Below are 18,751 nucleotides of genomic sequence, written 5' to 3' on the forward strand. Positions count from 1 at the left end.
ACACTCATAGAACCTACAACAGATTGGTACGCCACCTCGGGCCTTCATCCTATCTGGAACATTCTTTGGGCCTTCGGCCTGACTGGTACGCCCCACTGGCCTTCAGTCTATCCGGGATGCCCTGGGTCTGTTGGCCTTTAGCACAAATTAGGTCCTCCTCAACCCAACCACACATAACATGTCGACATATACATAACAATTAAACATATAACCAGTCAAGCATGCAAACAGATAGATCTTACATATTACTAAGTAGGACATCATCCTATTATCAGGATACAGATCTAACAGATTGCTACAATACTCAAACATGCAATAATCGGGATAACAATCCAAAAGGGTTGGTCTTGGTGCCTTCGACCCAATGAGTACAATGAGGAACACTCACCTCACAAGTAATGCTGAACCGGTAAAATCCAACTCCAAAACTCAGCTCCGGACTCAAAGCCTACAACCACCATGTGATTATTTCTATCAAAACCTCGAAATACCCAAAATGCCCTCAAAGTCAAACTTGGTCAACCATGGTCAAATTCAAAGTCAAAGTCAACAGTCAAGGTCAATAGTCCATGTTGACCCAACTCGTCGAGTGCACATACCACTTCGTTGAGTTACTACAATACTCAGAGAAGTATGTAAAACCCGAGCCAACTCGTCGAGTTGTCAGGACAACTCGTTGAGTTCCTACAATATCCAAAAAAGTGGGAAAACCCGAGCCAACTTGTCGAGTTGTCAGGACAACTCATCGAGTTTTCCCAGTCTTAACATATTCAACCCCTTCTTAACGAATATAATGCCTTAAACTATAGATCTAATACCTAAGAGCTGAAATACCACGTAAAGTTGCTAACTTTACGTCCATGCATGCCACAAAGAGGCTCCAAGACTCAAGAAATGCTTAATAAGGGACCTAAAGCATGAAGGGGGGCTAGAACTTGATAAAGCTTGCAACTTTAAGTCCAATGAGGCCATAAAACGTCCAAATCTGAAGTGATAACTTCATGAAATGCTCGATCCCAAGAACGATCCCAAAATGAGCCAAAAATGACAACAAACTTCCAAGGAAGAGATCTAAGCAATAGATGAGCAAGTTTTCGACTTTTTACCTCAAAATAGTAGCTAAATTCAAGGAGATTCGGGATCTAAAGCTTCCCCTTTCAAGCTAGGGACCACCAACTTCAAGCTCTTCAAAAGAACACAAAGAAAACACTCTTCAAGCTCACATACACTCACATATGGGAGAGAAAGCATGAGACTAGGATTTCTGGACACGGGAGACGGGTAAGGAGGCCACCCAAAGGGTACAAGTCCTTTAAAGAGGGTGCAACACCCTAAAAACTAGGGTTTCTTAATCAGCCACCAACTCGTCAAGTTTTCCCTCACCAACTCGTCGAGTTGCTCCAAAAATATACGTGACCCAAAAGTCTTCAACACGCCGAGTTGAGGCCACAAACTCGACGAGTTCCAAGGAGAATTTGACTTTTAAGGAATAATTTCATACTTGGAATTCGGGATGTTACACCGTTCAACTCCAAAACTAGATTTCATGAGATTAGGGTTTTCAACTTCTTAAGTTAGATGATTCAGGAATTAATTAAATATATTTAAATAAATCGGGCAACACCCACTGCCACCTCGGGCAGTGGTGGTCGACGACGGTTTGCGGCGACAACCACCCGCGCATGATGGCGATTCGAGTGATATTTCCAATAATCCAAAAACACACACACACACATACAAGTTCTTACATCACACACACACACTAACACCAAAAAGAACATGGAAAAATGCTCGATACAACCACCAAGATGGTGGCAAAAGGCGGCAGTCACCACTTTACGGTGGTGGTGGTGGGTTTTCTTTGATTTTTTGGCCAAGGACTACACATACAACACAATATCCCATACATGCACACACCATATCCCACACACAACCACCCACATACGGTGGCTGGTGGAGGCAGAAGAAGCTGAGAGGGAGGCAGCCACCATGGTTGGCTGTCATGGTGGGTGCCTCATTGACTTCTGGCCAACAAACACACACACACACACATACATAAGTCACCAAAGACCGAAAGACGCACATACACACCACACTTTTGAATTATAATACAATTGCAACCTCAAACTTGATGGAGGACAGTGACCAGAGCAACAGAAATGGGGGTCGTTTGAGTGGAGTCGACGACATGCAGTAGCGAGTCTTAAATAGAAACGGAAGGAGAACGATAGTGCTTGCGGAGGAGAGGTGGTTGCGTCTGCCATTGATAACAACAGTTACCACAACGTCCAACGTCATATTCTCCTTCAACCACAACGGAACAACGACATCAGCGAAATGTATCACAAAAAGAGAGACGGGGAAGGGATAAATTCACGCGACCTCTAACTAAGAACAACAGCAGCGGCAAACACGACTTCGCTCCTCCGGTCTCCGACTAACGCGGCATCGGCTTGCGATTCTTGTCAGTGTCGGCTGCGGTTTCAGTAATGATGCTTGGCTTGGTGGTTTCCGACTTCAACAATGGAGGTGGCGGTGGATGGAGGTTAAGGAAACAAGGGTGGCAGCTGAAAGATACGATGCTAGGGTTAGGGTTATCGGGTATGTTTGTGACAAGGGAAATCTAAGGGTAGTGACAAGTTTAAACCCCGTCCCCCACTTAAATTGTATTCCATTTGTACAATATTGGTCTCTGTCTCCACAAATCGTTTTCAATTTAAATCCAATAATTACCGAACAACCCTTGCTACATGAATTTCTTTACATTTCAAGTCCTAATGTTACAATATAGACCCCATATTCTGGAAATTATATCATTTAACTCCTTGACGCTAACACTGATAAATTATTACGAATTTAGGGCTAAAATAAAATAAAATATAAAATATATCTCGAGACTTTAGGACTTATTATATATTAATTTATTTATTTACTTATTTAATTTAATTTAATTTAATTTATTCAAATGTTACAATTCGTGTATTGGCAACATAACCTTATATATAATGGATATTAATAGAGGGAATAAACTTTGGTCCTTAAAAGTATGACGATTATTTAATCCTACATTTGGCGAATTAGAACCTAAAGGTGAGAACCTCTATGACATCTTATGGTTATTGTATTGATGCATATATAATATACTATGGCCAATCTTGTTGGTGGGGTCTTTTAGTTTTTTTGCTTGTATAACTTTCTTTGTGTTTAGTTTTTTTGCTTGTATAAATTTCTTTGTGTTTGTATAATTATTATAATCTTTACGAACCTAACATTAAGAACTTCAACATATGGAGTATAACATGTTTGCATAAGGTTCCTAAACCCTAAACCCTAAACCCTAACATTAAGAACTTCATGTGATTTTATATTTTCCGGAGCATCTCTTTCAAGCATTGAATCTATCGACATTGGACATAGATCACCATAAAAATATTAAAGACGTTATTTGTTGGGAATTGATGTACAAAGACATACACAAAAGTACAAAGCAACGTAATCTTTAACTAGATTAAAATTTTTAGCCAATCTCATAGTCATTGATCCATTTAGAACAATATAAACAAAAATTTACCAATCCATAGTGTGTTTAGAACCTCACATTGGATTAGAGACAACTTGTTAAGATGTATATCATCGATGGTTGATCATCACAAAGTAGAAACAACATCTTCTAGACTAACAACTGAACAACACCTTCTTATTTCCTGGCTTGATCACGTTGCCAATTGGGTGTGTGTGTGTGTGTGTGTGTGAGAGAGAGAGACGAGGGTATTTGACTGCTAGAATTTCCTCTAAAAAATAGATGTTAGGATTTTGACAATTTTTATCTCATACTCAAAATGATATGTCAAAGCCCTTATTTATTTATGTCGATTATATGCTTTTCTTAAAAATATTCATCCTGTAACAAATAAAACTCAAAACTCTTATTATGATCTCTTAATTAATGCTGATTAATTAACAAAACTTTTAATTAATTAAATACACAACTGGTTATTTATTTTATCTCTTAATAAATACAAATCAACTTTTAATTTTTATTTCAGTTATTGAAAAATAAAAATTCTTAATTCTTATTTGTTAATGGTTGATAAATAATAGATATTTATACACGTTAAATATTATTATTTATTTATTCCCTTAATGCACATAAGTGTATGACCCAATTAGTTCACGTATAAATAGTATCACAATTTATTTATTTGTTTTATGAACATGAAAACCAACACTTTTCACCCCGTTAGGTATATATGTATACAATGATCCATCTGAAGTATTGATGAACATCCTCGACTTCCGCCTCCAATGTTCTCATCGAAGTCTCTACTTCAAATTGCTTTATGTCCCAATCACTTCTTTGCACTAACTATTTTGCTTGTTTGCCTACCATAAGACTCATCACATCCTTCGTTCTTCTTAATCTTAAATATGTTAACGCTCATGTTAATGTCACCGAACTTGTTGATGTGCCTCCAATCAAATAGTTTCTGAGTTTAAGAAAAGAAAAAAAGAGAAAAGAAATAAAATTTGTCTTTTGTGTTCCCGAATTGGAGAGAAGTAGCAGAAAAATTAGTTATTTTGTTCTTTCTTTTCAAATCCTTCCAAATCGGTAGGAAAGTTATGAGAGAAAGTGATCATTCAATTTATCTTCACTTCCTTCCATTAAGAAATTTGAGAATACCGATTTCTTTTATTTTATTTACATTTCTACTAATTTCTTTTCTTTTCTTTCGTTAAGTTGAACTTGGAAACGGGGTGTAAATGTCAATGATTTGACTCTATAATCTCACACTTCAACCTTTAATTTTCTAAGTTAAGACACTATAACTCCAATCTTGCTCATAATTGAACGGGGATTATCGATTTCAAAGAGTATACAATAGAGACTACAAGAATTGAAGGTGTGTACAAATCAATGTGGGGGGTCTTATGTTTACATGATGACTTCATAAATGCCAAAAAAAAAAAAATTAAAAAAAAAAAAAAAAAAAAAAAAAAAAAAAAAAAAACTCAATAATTAATTAAATGTAGACATGTTTCCAAAAGGTAATAATCAATTACACTTTAAACATATACATAAAAGTACATAAGAATCGTAAAGGCATCTGGTCTTGAACTAAGGGGTTGTAGCATTTCACTTTCACAATTTAGGCCCGTAAATTACCAAATGTAACCCATCTAATTTAGTGGCATGAGTAGAAATTAAGCTGTAACTCGAGGACATATGTGTAATTATACATTCATAATTAGGAGTTTGGTGGTAGAGAGAGAGTCTGCGTGTAGCTAAAAGAGGGACGAACGAAGCAGAGCCGTTATCTATCCAGAGACTCACCAGAAAATCAATCTTCTCTCAATCTCTCAAATCATCACATCCATCGCTTTCTCTTCATTTCCATCTGCAATCTTCGAGATATTTTGCGTTTCGATTTCGTTTTCTCTTCCACCCTTTTTCCAATCCGACTCCCTTAGGGTTTTTTTCAAGAACTTTCAACCATGGTGTACGATTCGATTGCTAACGCTTCGATCCCCACTGCTGCATCAAACTCCAAGGATTTTGGAAAGAAAAAGAGGGTATTTTGTATATCTTACATCTTGATTACTCTTTCTCCGGTTTGTTTTTTTTGATTGATTGATAGTTACGGAAGAAACCTGTTCGTTAATTGTTCTTGTTATTTTCTCAATTTCGACCTAATTTTGCTTGTTCTGTTTCGGATTGAAGGTGAACAGGACTGCTAAATTGAAGCAGAGCAAGCTTGACGTTCGTCGGGAACAGTGGCTTTCTCAAGGTTTTTTATTCTTATCTATCTCATATATGCTGTGTTATATACTATCCACACGGTTGAATTCTCAATTTTGTGTGCTTAGTAAGCGATAAGGTTTACTGTTTCTCACTAATTAGTCGATTGATTTACAGTGAAGAACAGGGGATTCAAAGAAGAAACAAAAGCTACTCGTGTTACAAAAATACCTGCTCCGGAGACACATGCAGCAACAGAGAGAGAGCATCCAATCGTGAAATTGGAAATCAGTGTCGGTGGGGAAGAGAACGAGAGTTTGATGAATAATTACAGTGATTCCGAATCTCCCTCCAACAGTCCTACCAGTCATACAAGTAGCGTCTCCGAAAGCAACATATCCGTTACTAACTTCACCGGTAGTAGCAGCAGAAGCAGCTGCGGAAGTAGCAGTAGCAGCGGCGATTGTTGTTCAGGAAGCATGACAGATGAAGAAGATGACGAGGATGATGGATGCTTGGATGATTGGGAAGCTATAGCCGATGCTCTTGCAGCAGCCGATGACATTCAGAAGTCCCCTGTCGATGAACATCCTCTCACCCCACCTGAGCCAGAGCAGCCTGTGTTGACTCCGGCAGGTAGTACCAATTTCCGGGCATGGAGACCCGACGATGTTTCCCGGCCTCAGAGTCTCCCAAATCTAGTAAAACAAAATAGTTTCCCGATGAAATCAGGGAGTAGTGCATTCCCTTCTTCTTGTCCTATATGTTGTGAAGATCTGGACATGACAGATTCAAGTTTTCTTCCATGTCCATGTGGTTATCGACTCTGTCTTTTCTGCCATAAAAGAATCCTTGAAGATAATGGGCGTTGTCCAGGGTGCCGGAAGCAGTATGAGAGCCATGGAAATGCAGCTTCTTCAAAGCTTGGTCGTTGTCACAGCATGAACCCTAGTTGTCATTAAAAGTAGTGAGTGTGTCTATGGTTGCTTATGATGGAGCTTCTTTTTTCATTTGCAGTCTTTGGTTGTTTGGTTTGGTTGGGTACTTTTAGACACCGGCAGTAGTGCTAGGTTTGTCAATATAGACAGTATATGCCAGTTCTCGTATGAGTTTGATCTATATTTCTATATATTAGCAAATATATGGTTTTATAGACACACAACTAGTTGCTATGTGGATACATAAAGTGGTATAGAAATTCAATACATCCTTCTTCATTCCAATACCCATCTATAAATATTTTTATATTTGATTCGCCATTAAATTTAATGCCTAAAACTTGTACCCCAACATAATAGTCGTTTTAACAACATGTGTTTGTTTTTGGTGTGAATAAGAAGGTGAGCAAAAGGTTATATAGAAAGAAGGCAGGATTCTAGAGGGATTTGATCTTACGTAATGCTGCAGGTGTAGAGGATCACAGCCATGTGAAGAAAGTTTGACTGGTTCCACCTGCAATACGTTAGGTAATACTTCTGAATTACCAATTATTTGTTAAACTGCCTAAAGAATGATATATACCTGAATTGCCAATTCTTTTACGGTATTATCCATTTATGATTCTCTATTTCCTTTTGTTTTTGGATGTGTTGTGAAATTGTTATGATGTGTATTGTAATTTTGTTCTCTATTTCTTTTAATATGTACACACTAATTTAATGAAGTGAGTTATGGTCTCAACAAACTTTAGATGCAACGTGCGGAAAACTATTACATAAAATATGGGAAAGATATGCGGGTCAAAATTCAAATCGCGTTTTACCAAACATCATTATATACATTAAAGAACAAAAAAGTAACAAGATGAAGACTCGTTTCTCTATGTAAATCAAAATCTAATTTTACCAAACATCATTATATACATTATATATGTATACATCTATTCATTTTCATATTTTATGTATTTTGCAGGTTAATGGTTTAAATATGACTTACCATTAAACTATGTTTCAGTAAATATTCACTGGCCACTCCCAGTACCAGTGTTCACCTCCCAACAACACCATCCATCAATAGCAACAAACACCACCTTCTATCATTATCATTCACCATTACAACCACCAAGAAACTGATAAAATTCTTGAACAAAAGTGGTTACAAAGGTTGTTACCGGTGTCGTTTGATTTAAAATTCCTAATTTTTAATACACTTCATCAAATCGGTGGTGAGACGTGACACTTTTGGGTTAACTGGATGGGCCTCCACAAAGTACATAATGGGTCAAATGTGTGAAATTGAGCATGTCGATACATATGACAATATGAGCATATCTAACCATCTTGTTTGTTTTGAACATTAGAGAATGATAAAAGAAAACATGAATTAGTATTTAAAAATCATGCTTCAAATATTTAAACACATCACATTGAGATGTACAACAGAACTTCATTGGAGATTTGGATCCTTGAATGACGAAGATAAGGGTGCATGGTATGCCTCTCGGGATGGGAAGGGATGTCGCATGTGACATTTATGTACACCACAAATGAACGCAATTCTTGATCTTGGTGTACCTCAAAAATCTCACTCGTGGGAAGAGTATCCCGTCTTGGCATTCTTCTCACTACATTACATACTTGTACAATATTGTTTTGGTATTTTTACATCTTGCTATGGTTATCATATAAGAAAAAAAATATTTGACCAATGATCGATGTGGAAGAGAGAGAATGGTAGAGATGAGAATGATTCATACCCTTCATCCTAATACCTATTTTTGTTGGAGGATGTGTGCCGCCATCATCAATTTGCTGGAGACACGTGTATGATATTGAAGAACTTTAAAGAATAAGCGATTTCCAAGATTTTGTGAGATCTAAAAAACTTAATATTTTGTCGAACATCTATTAAGTTATATATACTATAGTTTAAAATGACAATTATATGAGAAGAAGAAAAATGTGAAATTTATAAAAGTTTTGGAAGTAAATCAAGTTAAAAGTTAAATTATAAGAACATTGGACAATTACAATGTATATATATATATGATACAAAATGACGTAGTATAGTGAGTTTGGATACTTAAGTTTATATACCCTTAAGGTATATTCACTTTTCCTATATATATATATATATATATATATATATATATATATATATATATATATATATATATATATATATATATATATATATATATATATATATATACCAAGCCAATATACAATTGTATCAAGAGGTGGTTAACAAACAAATATATCTTTTTTATCTTGAATTATTGTTCCATTAAGTTAATGAATAATTAAAAACTATAATATGGAATGTAAGAGATAAAAAACGCAAAAGAGAAAAAAAAACTTATTAATAACAAAAAATAAAAAATAAGAAAATTGAGGTGTTAATATTAACAACAATTTGTTTATAAATTGTTTTCAAAATTTGGCCATGAGCAACTGATCCAACAATGAACAATCAAACATTTTCGACTCAATAATTTTGTTATTTTAATTAAAGAGTAAATTAAACGAATGGTCCCTATGGTTTAGTGTAATTTACGCGTTTGGTCCCTAACTTATTTTTTAACTCGGAAGGTTTCTACTGTTTGTTTTTGTTACGCTCTTGGTCCCTGTCTTACCTAAAAAGATTATTTTGCTTTTGATATTTTAATTTATTTAAATAAACACACCCCAACCCCACCCCATTCACATTATCTTACTTAACCGACCAATTTTTTCTATTTAAATAATAATCTTTTTAGGTAAGACAGGGACCAAACGCGTAATAAAAACAAACAGTAAAGACCAAGTGCGTAACAAAAACAAATAATAGGGACCTTCCGAGTTAAAAAAATAAATTATGAACCAAACGCGCAAATTACCCCAAACCATAGGACCATTCGTGTAATTTACTCTTAATTAAATTGACCACGAGTATCAAACATCAATTCCATCAATTCGCCATTGAAAAAATGTTATATTATGACCCATATATCAGTATATCACATGGGGATTAATGGCATAACATTAGCAATAATTGGGTGTGTCAATATTTGAACTCTAGGCCCTTTTTATAGAATTTCACATTTCAATACATCATTAGACTCACATTGGGGGCATATGTGCATAAATGATTAGAAGATTTCTCAAGTCACCTTGCAAAATTTATGTCTATGTTGCTCCCACTCGATCAACATTCGGCTTGGAAAAACGAATAATTAAAAATTGAGCTTCCATAAAATGATTTTTGAGCTTGGAAAATTCTAGCCTTGTGAATCGGACCTCCACATAATCGGGTTTGGTGTTTGGACAGCAGCATGCTTAAAATTTCATCAGTAAGCTTTCCTAACGTGTCTTTCTAACAACTCATGAAAAGTGTTGTGCAACAATCATAGTTTGTGAAATCAGGAACTTATTCGATTGAATGGATACAATTGAACAATCAGAAACCAATACAACATTCTCTTTTTCATGTGCAAAAAAAAAAAGGAATGATACTAAAAGAATCATTTCAGAAGTCATCCTCTGAATCACTACAATTTCCAGGTTTAAAATACTGCAAGTTTTGGAACATCAATGGTGACATTCGTGGTGATGAAGGTCCAATGTTGTTCACATTCTTCTTCTTCACTTTCCCTCTAAGATCTACACAAACTTGATCCACCATATCAAGAAAATCTTTCACAAAATCAAATATTTGAAGGGCATGTCCCCCTTTCAAAGATCCAATTTGGTAAAAAGCTGTAGTTTTCTTCACAAGCTCCATAACCCTAGTTTGTTCATCCCTCACAACCTTAAGCTCCTCTTCACATTCTTCAAGAAATTCTTTCATCTCCTTCACAAATCCACCTCCCCCACAGTTTTTCACAAGCTCCCTGATCTCACTAACCCTCCCCCACAAATTCGGACTCATGCTCATGAAACTGTCATAATCTACCATGGCAGCTTTCTTCACATTCGAGAAATCTGTACTTAATCCTCCAAGAACAGGTAAACCGAGCATTAAATATTGTCTATCCCTCTCTTCTTTTGCTATCATGGTGTCAGAATCTTGATCACTTCTGCTGTTTCCATAACTATTGCTTCTCCCAAATTTAGAATTATTGATCATACATCGTTTACCCTCACCTCGAACTACTTGTTCCACAACAAAATGAAGGAGAGTTGTCTTCCCATCAATGCTCTTAACATAGGAAAGTTTCTTAAGAGCACTAAGATTAAACCCTTTAGCATTCCCTCTAGCAGTTCCAGCATTCATCCGATTACCTGCTTTCAGAATTGCTTCAAGAAGTTTCAAGAAAATCCCAGGAGCTCTTAATTCCTTGCATCCAAGTTCTAGGGTTTGCAGGGATTCTTTGAGATGCAATATTTCTGGGTCATAATTCGATCTAAACAGCATTGCATTGATCCGAGTGAAAGCTGTCGGGATTGATTTGAGTATATGATAGAGAAACGATTCAGCATCTGGAAGTTTCGTTGGGTTTCCATTGAATTGTAAAATCTTCATAGCTTCTTCTTCAGTTGGTGAGATTTTTGTTAATTTCTCAAGGATATCTCCGTTTAATCCTCTGCCCTCTGAAAGAGCATCAAGGATTTCTTTCCGGGAGGTTGCTAGAGATTTGAGTACGATTGCGGTGTTTTGTGATTTTCGAGGATCCAGAATTGAAAATTGGGAGGGATTTGAATTGAATTTAGGAGATACGTGTTTTGTTTCAGAAGAGTTTCTCTTTGTTGCGTTGTATCCAAATAAGGTTTCTATAAGTTCGTCATCGAACCTCAAAGATCCGTCGACGATTTCATTCCACACGACGGAGTGATCTGCATCGGTGTTCACTTTATCCCAATGGAACGGCTTCATCTTTTTGGGGATTTGATGATTGTCTTTTGAACCTTGTTCGTTCCGATCATCCGCCTTTACTTTTGGTGCAGTAGGTGGTTTCATCGATGAACTAAAACTCCCTAAATTCAACGGTGGCGGCGGCGGCGCTACAGGGTTCCTTCTCGTGAATCCCGGTGGTGGCGGGACTTTCGTTCCTATAGTTCTAGATGGCGGTGGCGGTGGTGGTGGTGGAATTGGTGGCGATGGCTTCTGCAACAATGGCGGTGGAGGCGGTGGCGGCGGTGGAACTGGTGGTGTTTGCAATGGCGGTGGTGGCGGTGGAGGCGGCGGTGGTGGTGGTGGCGGCGTCTTTGATTTAACTATTGGCGACGGAAGAAGAGATGGAGGAGGATTTCGAAAGGATTCTGAAACGATTGAAGAAAAATCAAGTCGAGTATCGACTCTTTTCTCGTCTTCTTCAATGGAATTCCAGACGCAAGTCCGTAGTTGCCCACCGTCGAGCTTCCTCAAATAAAGAACTTCCAAACCATTTTCTTCGACCAATACTCCTTTGAGTGTCCCACCTCGTTGCCGGAGTTCTCGGGTATCCATGATTTTATCCTCCGGTCCAATTCTCAGACTCATATCAACCCATCTCTTTTTCGCCATAACATACCTGTAGAAAAAATAGAAACAAATTCCGGCGAGAATTGCCATCGTCACCGCTGTCAACGCAACAGCCTCCACCGTAGAATGAGCCATTTCGGATTTCCGGTATACGACTTTGGCCTGCGAATGAAGTTTTGCTTATTTATTTATCGGCTCATTGATTCGTATCTATGTTTTTTATATTCTGATTAAAGAAATCAAGTAATCTCAACTGTGACATTTGCCGTTTGGATGAGCTTGGTTTTGGCCTGCAGTCTTTGGCGTACCTCACCATCACCATCACCATAGCTGTCGGAATTTTGTAGCAGAAACAATGATTTTGTTTATGGGTGATTTGAACGATATGACCAACGATATACGATGATTACAAGAAGCATTATGACTTAACTGGGTGCAAACTTTGTTAAGGTGACAATGAAGGAATGAGATAAGCAGTTTGACATCTTTTTACGAACAGTGACGAGACACTATAGCATGCAAAATGCAGTAATATAATGTTTAGGGTAAGTTACACATCGTTGCAAATGTGAGAAATCGTCTTTAGTCCTTATTTTCAAAAATTAATTCGGACCGTCCCTCGTTTGTTTAAAACTTGCGCACTTCACCCTTTTGGATATAAAAAGATCATTTTACCCTTAATAATTTCTTTATTAGTTTTCTTTTATTTATTTATCGTTTTTAAATTAAAGAAAAAGAAAATAAAAAAAAACTTCCCGCTAACCCACCCCTCTCGTTTTCCTTTCCCTTTTTTGCTTTCGTCCCCCAACTCCCTTAAAACAAAAATGTCGGACTACTCTACATGTCTTTGCTCCGACGCCGATTCTCCTCCGTCTCTCACTACTTTTCCTGCGAGAGAAGCTGATAATGATGAAGTCTTGGTAAACGATTAAAGACATGGAAGATCGGAGTCACTCGTTGAGATCTAAAACCCCAAAATCTTTTGCTAGACGATGATTGAAATCTAAAAATTTCTGATTTCAGACTGTCGACATCACCGGATTTACAAAAGGACAAAACTTTTTCACCGGTAATCGTTCTTCGGAAAGGCTACGACTGATCGAAGGTGGACAACGTGGAACTTCGGCGTCACTATGTGTGGAATTCCGTCGTTTACACTCCCTAATTGAGCTTTCGCACCAGAAATATGAAAATCTCTGATTTCAAACATTAACTTTACCACCCAACACAACTTCATCCATCTTTGAAACCAATGCTTCGTTTTCCAAAATCGCATAAGATTCAGATAAGCAAAACACAACAACTTATGATTTTTGCATTAAGGATTTTGGTTTTGGATTTGAGTTTGAATTTACAGGTTTGATTTTTGGTTTACATTTGAATTTGAGGTTTGATTTTTGTTTTGGGTTTGAGTTGTAGATTGGATTTATGTTTCATATTTGAGTTGCAGCTTCGAGTTTATGGACAGAGATGGTGACTGGAGCTGCTACCAGACACTAAGTCAATGGATGGAGATGATGACCAGAGGTGGTGCCAGGAAACGGATTTATGAACGAAGATGGTGATCGGGATCTTGAAGAACATTAAATGAATTGGAAAGGAAATAAAGAGATGAAATGGGTCATAATATTTATCTTTTGTTTAATTAAAAATAATAAGAACATTAAATTAATTGGAAAAGAAATACCAAAAGGGCATAATAATCATTTCAGGTAATGTAAGGGATGAAGAGTGCAAAATTAAATTAATGAGGGATGAATCGTGCAAGTTTTAACCAAAAAAGGGACGGTCTGAGTTAATTTTTGAAAATAGGAACTAAACACGCTTTTTGGTATGTGCACGATGGACGATTGGTGTAATTTACCCTAATTTATATGAATCATCGCAGTGCCAAAATACATTTGAAATGACGAGATTACCCCTCTTTTTGTCCTTTTTTATTTTATTTCTTATATATATATATATATATATATATATATATATATATATATATATATATATACACACACACACACACACATACTCTAATTAATTTTTAAAATATTTTTACCACACTACTCCCACCTACTGATACCAATTTATAGCCAACACCACCACCACCACTCAATAGTATTTCTCCGGACAATCACACCACAGTTCAACCTAACTTACAGGTTTGAACCTGAATCCATTTTCTGAATCATCTATCAAAACAATTAATATGTGATAAATACATATATAAGAAGAATTGGATTTTTAATGTTAACCATAAATTGAATCAATAAAATTCATTGAGAACAACAAAATTCTTATTGGTTGATAAAAGATAAAGAAACAATACATATCCCGTTTAACGGTAAACACTATAATTCTACCGTACCAAAAGTTTACTTAATTAATGTTGATTTCTACTCTAAACAATGAAGAAAATAATAAATCAACAAATAATTTGATGGATACTTGAAGATTGGACCAGGATTAGATTCAATGTGAGAAGCTTCAATCCTAATGATTTCTAGTACAATCGAACATAACAAAACCTAGTGATGGTCTTCATCCTATATACGTTCAGCAATGGAGGTGGCTTCTTTTGTTGGTATGATGTTGTATACTCGTATGTTTACAGAGAATCAAAGTGGTTGAAAGGTTCCAACAAGACCTTTGGTGATACCACCATGAGTTTGTTTCATAGGAGACCAAATGTTGGATGAAATGAACATCTTCTGCAGCTTATCATTAAGGCCCAATGAAGTTTTCAAATCGTTCAAAAAACCTCAATATTGTTTTGGTTGTTCAAGAAAACTCAAGTAAACATTTTTCTAAAAAAGCCAAACTAACTTAGGCTTCTCATTAAGGGTAACCGGCATCTGTGGGTTAAAACTCTTTGTTTACCGGCTAATGGAAGTGAACCACAAGAAAAGATGACATGGCTAATTATCGTTTATTACTTGGAAATAAAAATCCCACAATCACAAAGACTTACATTTCACTGAAATTGGAACATATCCGATCTAGGGTTCTTACTAGGTGAAATCATTGTGGTTGTGGCTTAAGGAAGGAGGTGAATGCGAAATTAAAATCGTTTTTACAGAAGGTGAAATTGTTTTCTACATATGGTGAAGGTGAAATTGTTTTTATAGAAGGTGAAACAGAGCTCAAAGAGTGTGCAACAACCATGTCAAGAGATGGTGACTCCCTTACCACTGATGTCTACCACAAAGGTGTTTTTTCTTCCTAGCCAATTCATCGAATTTCTTTCTAAAACGCATAGCATCTTCAACTGTCTTCAAATTGTAAAAATTCAAATCCTTTGCAGTATTAAAATCTTCACTTCCATTGAGCTTGCTTCTGGTTCTTCTTCATTTATCCTATTCTTGTTTTTTGGTTCATCAGCATCAACCCATTTCCTGAAATTACAACTTTCGTATTTCAATCCTTCATGTTTAGAAAAAATTAACTCACATAACCAAGAAATTATTACGAAATGGATATAAACAGCTTTTAGATAGACTTACCAAAGAACAGGGACAAGTCATAAGCTTTTTTTTCAGGATTAGCTTTGGTGGTTGATGTCCAAATTCGAGCACTGTACCTATAATCACAATGCTTCCCATCACCAAGTGTCCCGTTAGATTTTGAAATGTTGGTGCTTGACTTGGAGATCACAGATTTAGAGGAAGAAGAAGAAGAAGTCGTGGGAGAAGAAGGACAAAGCCGTTAAGGAGGAGATGTGTGCCCTAATTTGTTTTAGTAAAGATGGGTTATATCGATGAACATATCCTATATGTCATGTTTTAAGCCAACAAAGCAATACACATGTCAAAAAAAATGCCAAGTCATCTATTCAATTATTCCTCTGGTTGCCCTCAGGTTACCACACACTTAGATATGAACAAAAAGTCAAGTTAGATGTTATTTTTTGAACGAAATCTTACTTTGTTGGGTTCTTTTAAACAACCAAAACAATATTGGGGTTTTTTAAAAGATTTGAAAACTTCGTTGGGCTTTTAGATCATTTTCCCTATTTTTGGTGTCGTTGGCTTCTTGGTTCTTAAGTTATACGTCACTACATGATGATGATGGTGGGATGCATTGATGAGGTGGGCTAGTGGGAGGTGGCAGGAGACATTAAGGAGTCATATGTGGTGTCGGAGACTACGAAGACAAAATTGATGTTGGCCTATTACTAGGCAAGTGGAGGAGGGAAATAGGGTTGAGTGATGAAGATGCCCAGTTGGAATGTAGAAGTCGACGATGGATGAAGAATTTAGGACTTGATTTCAGTATTCTATACAAATGGTTCTTGAATTTATTAAGATCGTCATTATCCTTTGGGGTATTTATCTTATATTTGAATATTCTTGTTATTATTAGAGTTTGTTTTAGATTAGGTTTCTAATCTTATAGTATAAATACTTGTACGATGGTTTTTCCAATCAATAAGAAAAATTAGTTTCTCATCAGAATTTTATATGGTATCAGAGCAAATTCCGGGAAATTAAGCTATAGTTTTGGTTAGACAATGGTTAATGGTGAAGGAGGATCAAATCCGCCACTAGTGCAGAAAACCTTTGATGTCTCCTCATCTTATTTTCTCACTTCCTTGGATCATCTAGGGCTGAGATGAAGTGCAGTCTATAACTCCATCACTTTCATGTTCATGTCAGGGCTGTACTTGCAACATCACGAAAGAAATCATGAAACTTAGAAAAGGAACGTTTGTACGACTTTCTTATGGGACTCAAAGAAGAATATGGAGCCTTGAGAACCCATTTTCTCATCAATGATCCATTACCCTCATTAAATAATGCATACCACCTACTCAGTCAAGACGAGCAACATAAGAAAATTGGCATGTCCAGGAGTTCCATGGGAGAAGCAGTCGCCTTCCAAGATAACAAAAAAATGGTACAAAACATTCCCAAAAGGGAGTTCCTTGAACAATTCCTCTAAGAAAGATGAAAGAAAATCCAAAAACGAGGACAAATGGCGTTCTCATTGTCAAAAGTTAGGACATATAATTAATGGATGTTTCGAATTGGTTGGTTATCCAGATTGGTGGTCTATAAAAGCCAACACGTCCAAGAATCAATCAAGCAAGTCTAAAAAACAAATTTCACATGCAACAACTGTTACAGGGACATACCTGCTCTAACGAAAGAGGATTATGAAAAATTAATTCAATTTTTAAGAGCAACCAAACCTAGTGAGCAGAAAACCAACCTAACTACAAACATGACTGGTAAGGTCAAAAGAAATGATAATTGGATAATCGATTCAGGTGCCTGTGACCACGTAAATCACCTCACAAAGTGGTCAAAGTCCATGATTAATGAAAAGAACATTGCTTTTGTCGCTATACCAAATGACAAATCAGTGACAATTAAAGCCGTTGGGGATATACAAATGTCCAATTTTAAAATGAAAAATGTTTTGAATGTACTAGATTTCAAATGCAATTTAATTTCAGTTAGCAAAATAACTCTTGATTTGGGTTTTTCTTTAACCTTTATTCCTGATCTATGTTACATATGTAAGGTTGAACCTTATAATATGATGAGTCAAATACACCATCAGCTACAATGATAGCGCCAACACCAACACGATCATCAGTTTATGAACCTCACCAACATCAGTGTGTGATCACTACTAGTAGTGTATTTACTTTGTATTATGTAATTATAGTAATAGTAGTTGTCTATTAACTGTTCCTTAATCTTAGTGATTAGGATCAATGTGTTTACTGAGATTATAATCAATCCTATAAATGATGGGATTGATTGTTACTAGTGTTACTATATATTTGTGTAATCGGGTTGTGCTAATTTCAATCCTAATTGCCACTTTGTGCCGATTCTCTTATAAGGATTGCTTCTTAGTGAAAACATTGGTGTGATAACTCTGTTCTTATTCATTTCTTGTTTGTATCCGATTAAGCGAACCTTTAAGTGGTATCAGATCAGGTTTTCTGATACATTCAAGATATCATGTATTATTCATCTCAATACCATCCCAAATCCTCATCAACAAATAAAATTCCATTGTTCGATGAAAATAATTTTATCATGTGGAAGACAAAAGCCTTGGTTGTTCTTGAAACTATGGACTATGACATGCTCAACATTGACAATAATGGTCCACATGTTACCATGTATCAACCTATGGTCGTTTAAATTCGAAACCAAAGACGAGTTAAGATAAAGAAGAAAAAAGACTCATGAGTCTAGAGGTGAAATCAAGGGCCGCCATAGGAAATTCTCTTCCTTTTCAAATTTATCACCTGGTTTAGAACTGTGAATCTGCCTATGAAACGATGGAGACATTGACAATTGCTTACGAAGGCATTGTAGAATTTCAAGCAACTCAAATCAACAACTTGAACCGGAGATATGGGAATTTCTTTGATCAACAAGGTGATACTCGGACTCAAAAATTTAATAGGTTTAACGATTATGTTAATGATATGTGTAAATTGGGCACCACTAAAGACTCATCTCAGTTGGTGTTAAAATTCTTGGATTCCTTGGGCAAAATCTAGGAACATCATGCTGATGTTCTCAAGACAAGTGAGAAGATCAAGACCATGGATCTAAACTTACTCTTTGGAAACTTGTTAAACTATGAAGAAACCAAGGCTCTTCGAAAGACATCATG

General features: G+C 36.3%; 1 protein-coding gene and 1 pseudogene across 2 annotated transcripts; one reads left to right on the plus strand and one right to left on the minus strand.

Annotated features, from left to right (window-relative positions):
- Positions 1-5,270: 5,270 nt before the first annotated feature.
- LOC145042443 (uncharacterized) lies at positions 5,271-6,960 on the plus strand. The gene is made up of 3 exons (XM_078990863.1): positions 5,271-5,571; positions 5,720-5,786; positions 5,915-6,960. The coding sequence occupies exons 1-3, from the start codon at positions 5,494-5,496 to the stop codon at positions 6,697-6,699; spliced, it is 930 nt and encodes a 309-aa protein (XP_078846989.1). The 5' UTR covers positions 5,271-5,493; the 3' UTR covers positions 6,700-6,960.
- Positions 6,961-10,126: 3,166 nt separating this feature from the next.
- On the minus strand, positions 10,127-12,578 carry LOC145042444 (formin-like protein 8 pseudogene; annotated as a pseudogene). The gene is made up of 2 exons (XR_013680657.1): positions 12,373-12,578; positions 10,127-12,280 (listed from the first exon to the last, which is right to left on the minus strand). The product of XR_013680657.1 is annotated as a formin-like protein 8 pseudogene (transcript).
- Positions 12,579-18,751: the final 6,173 nt, after the last annotated feature.

The sequence above is a fragment of the Lactuca saligna genome, chromosome 4, assembly GCF_052625555.1.
Source record: "Lactuca saligna cultivar CGN05327 chromosome 4, ASM5262555v1, whole genome shotgun sequence".
NCBI classification, from domain to species: domain Eukaryota; kingdom Viridiplantae; phylum Streptophyta; class Magnoliopsida; order Asterales; family Asteraceae; genus Lactuca; species Lactuca saligna.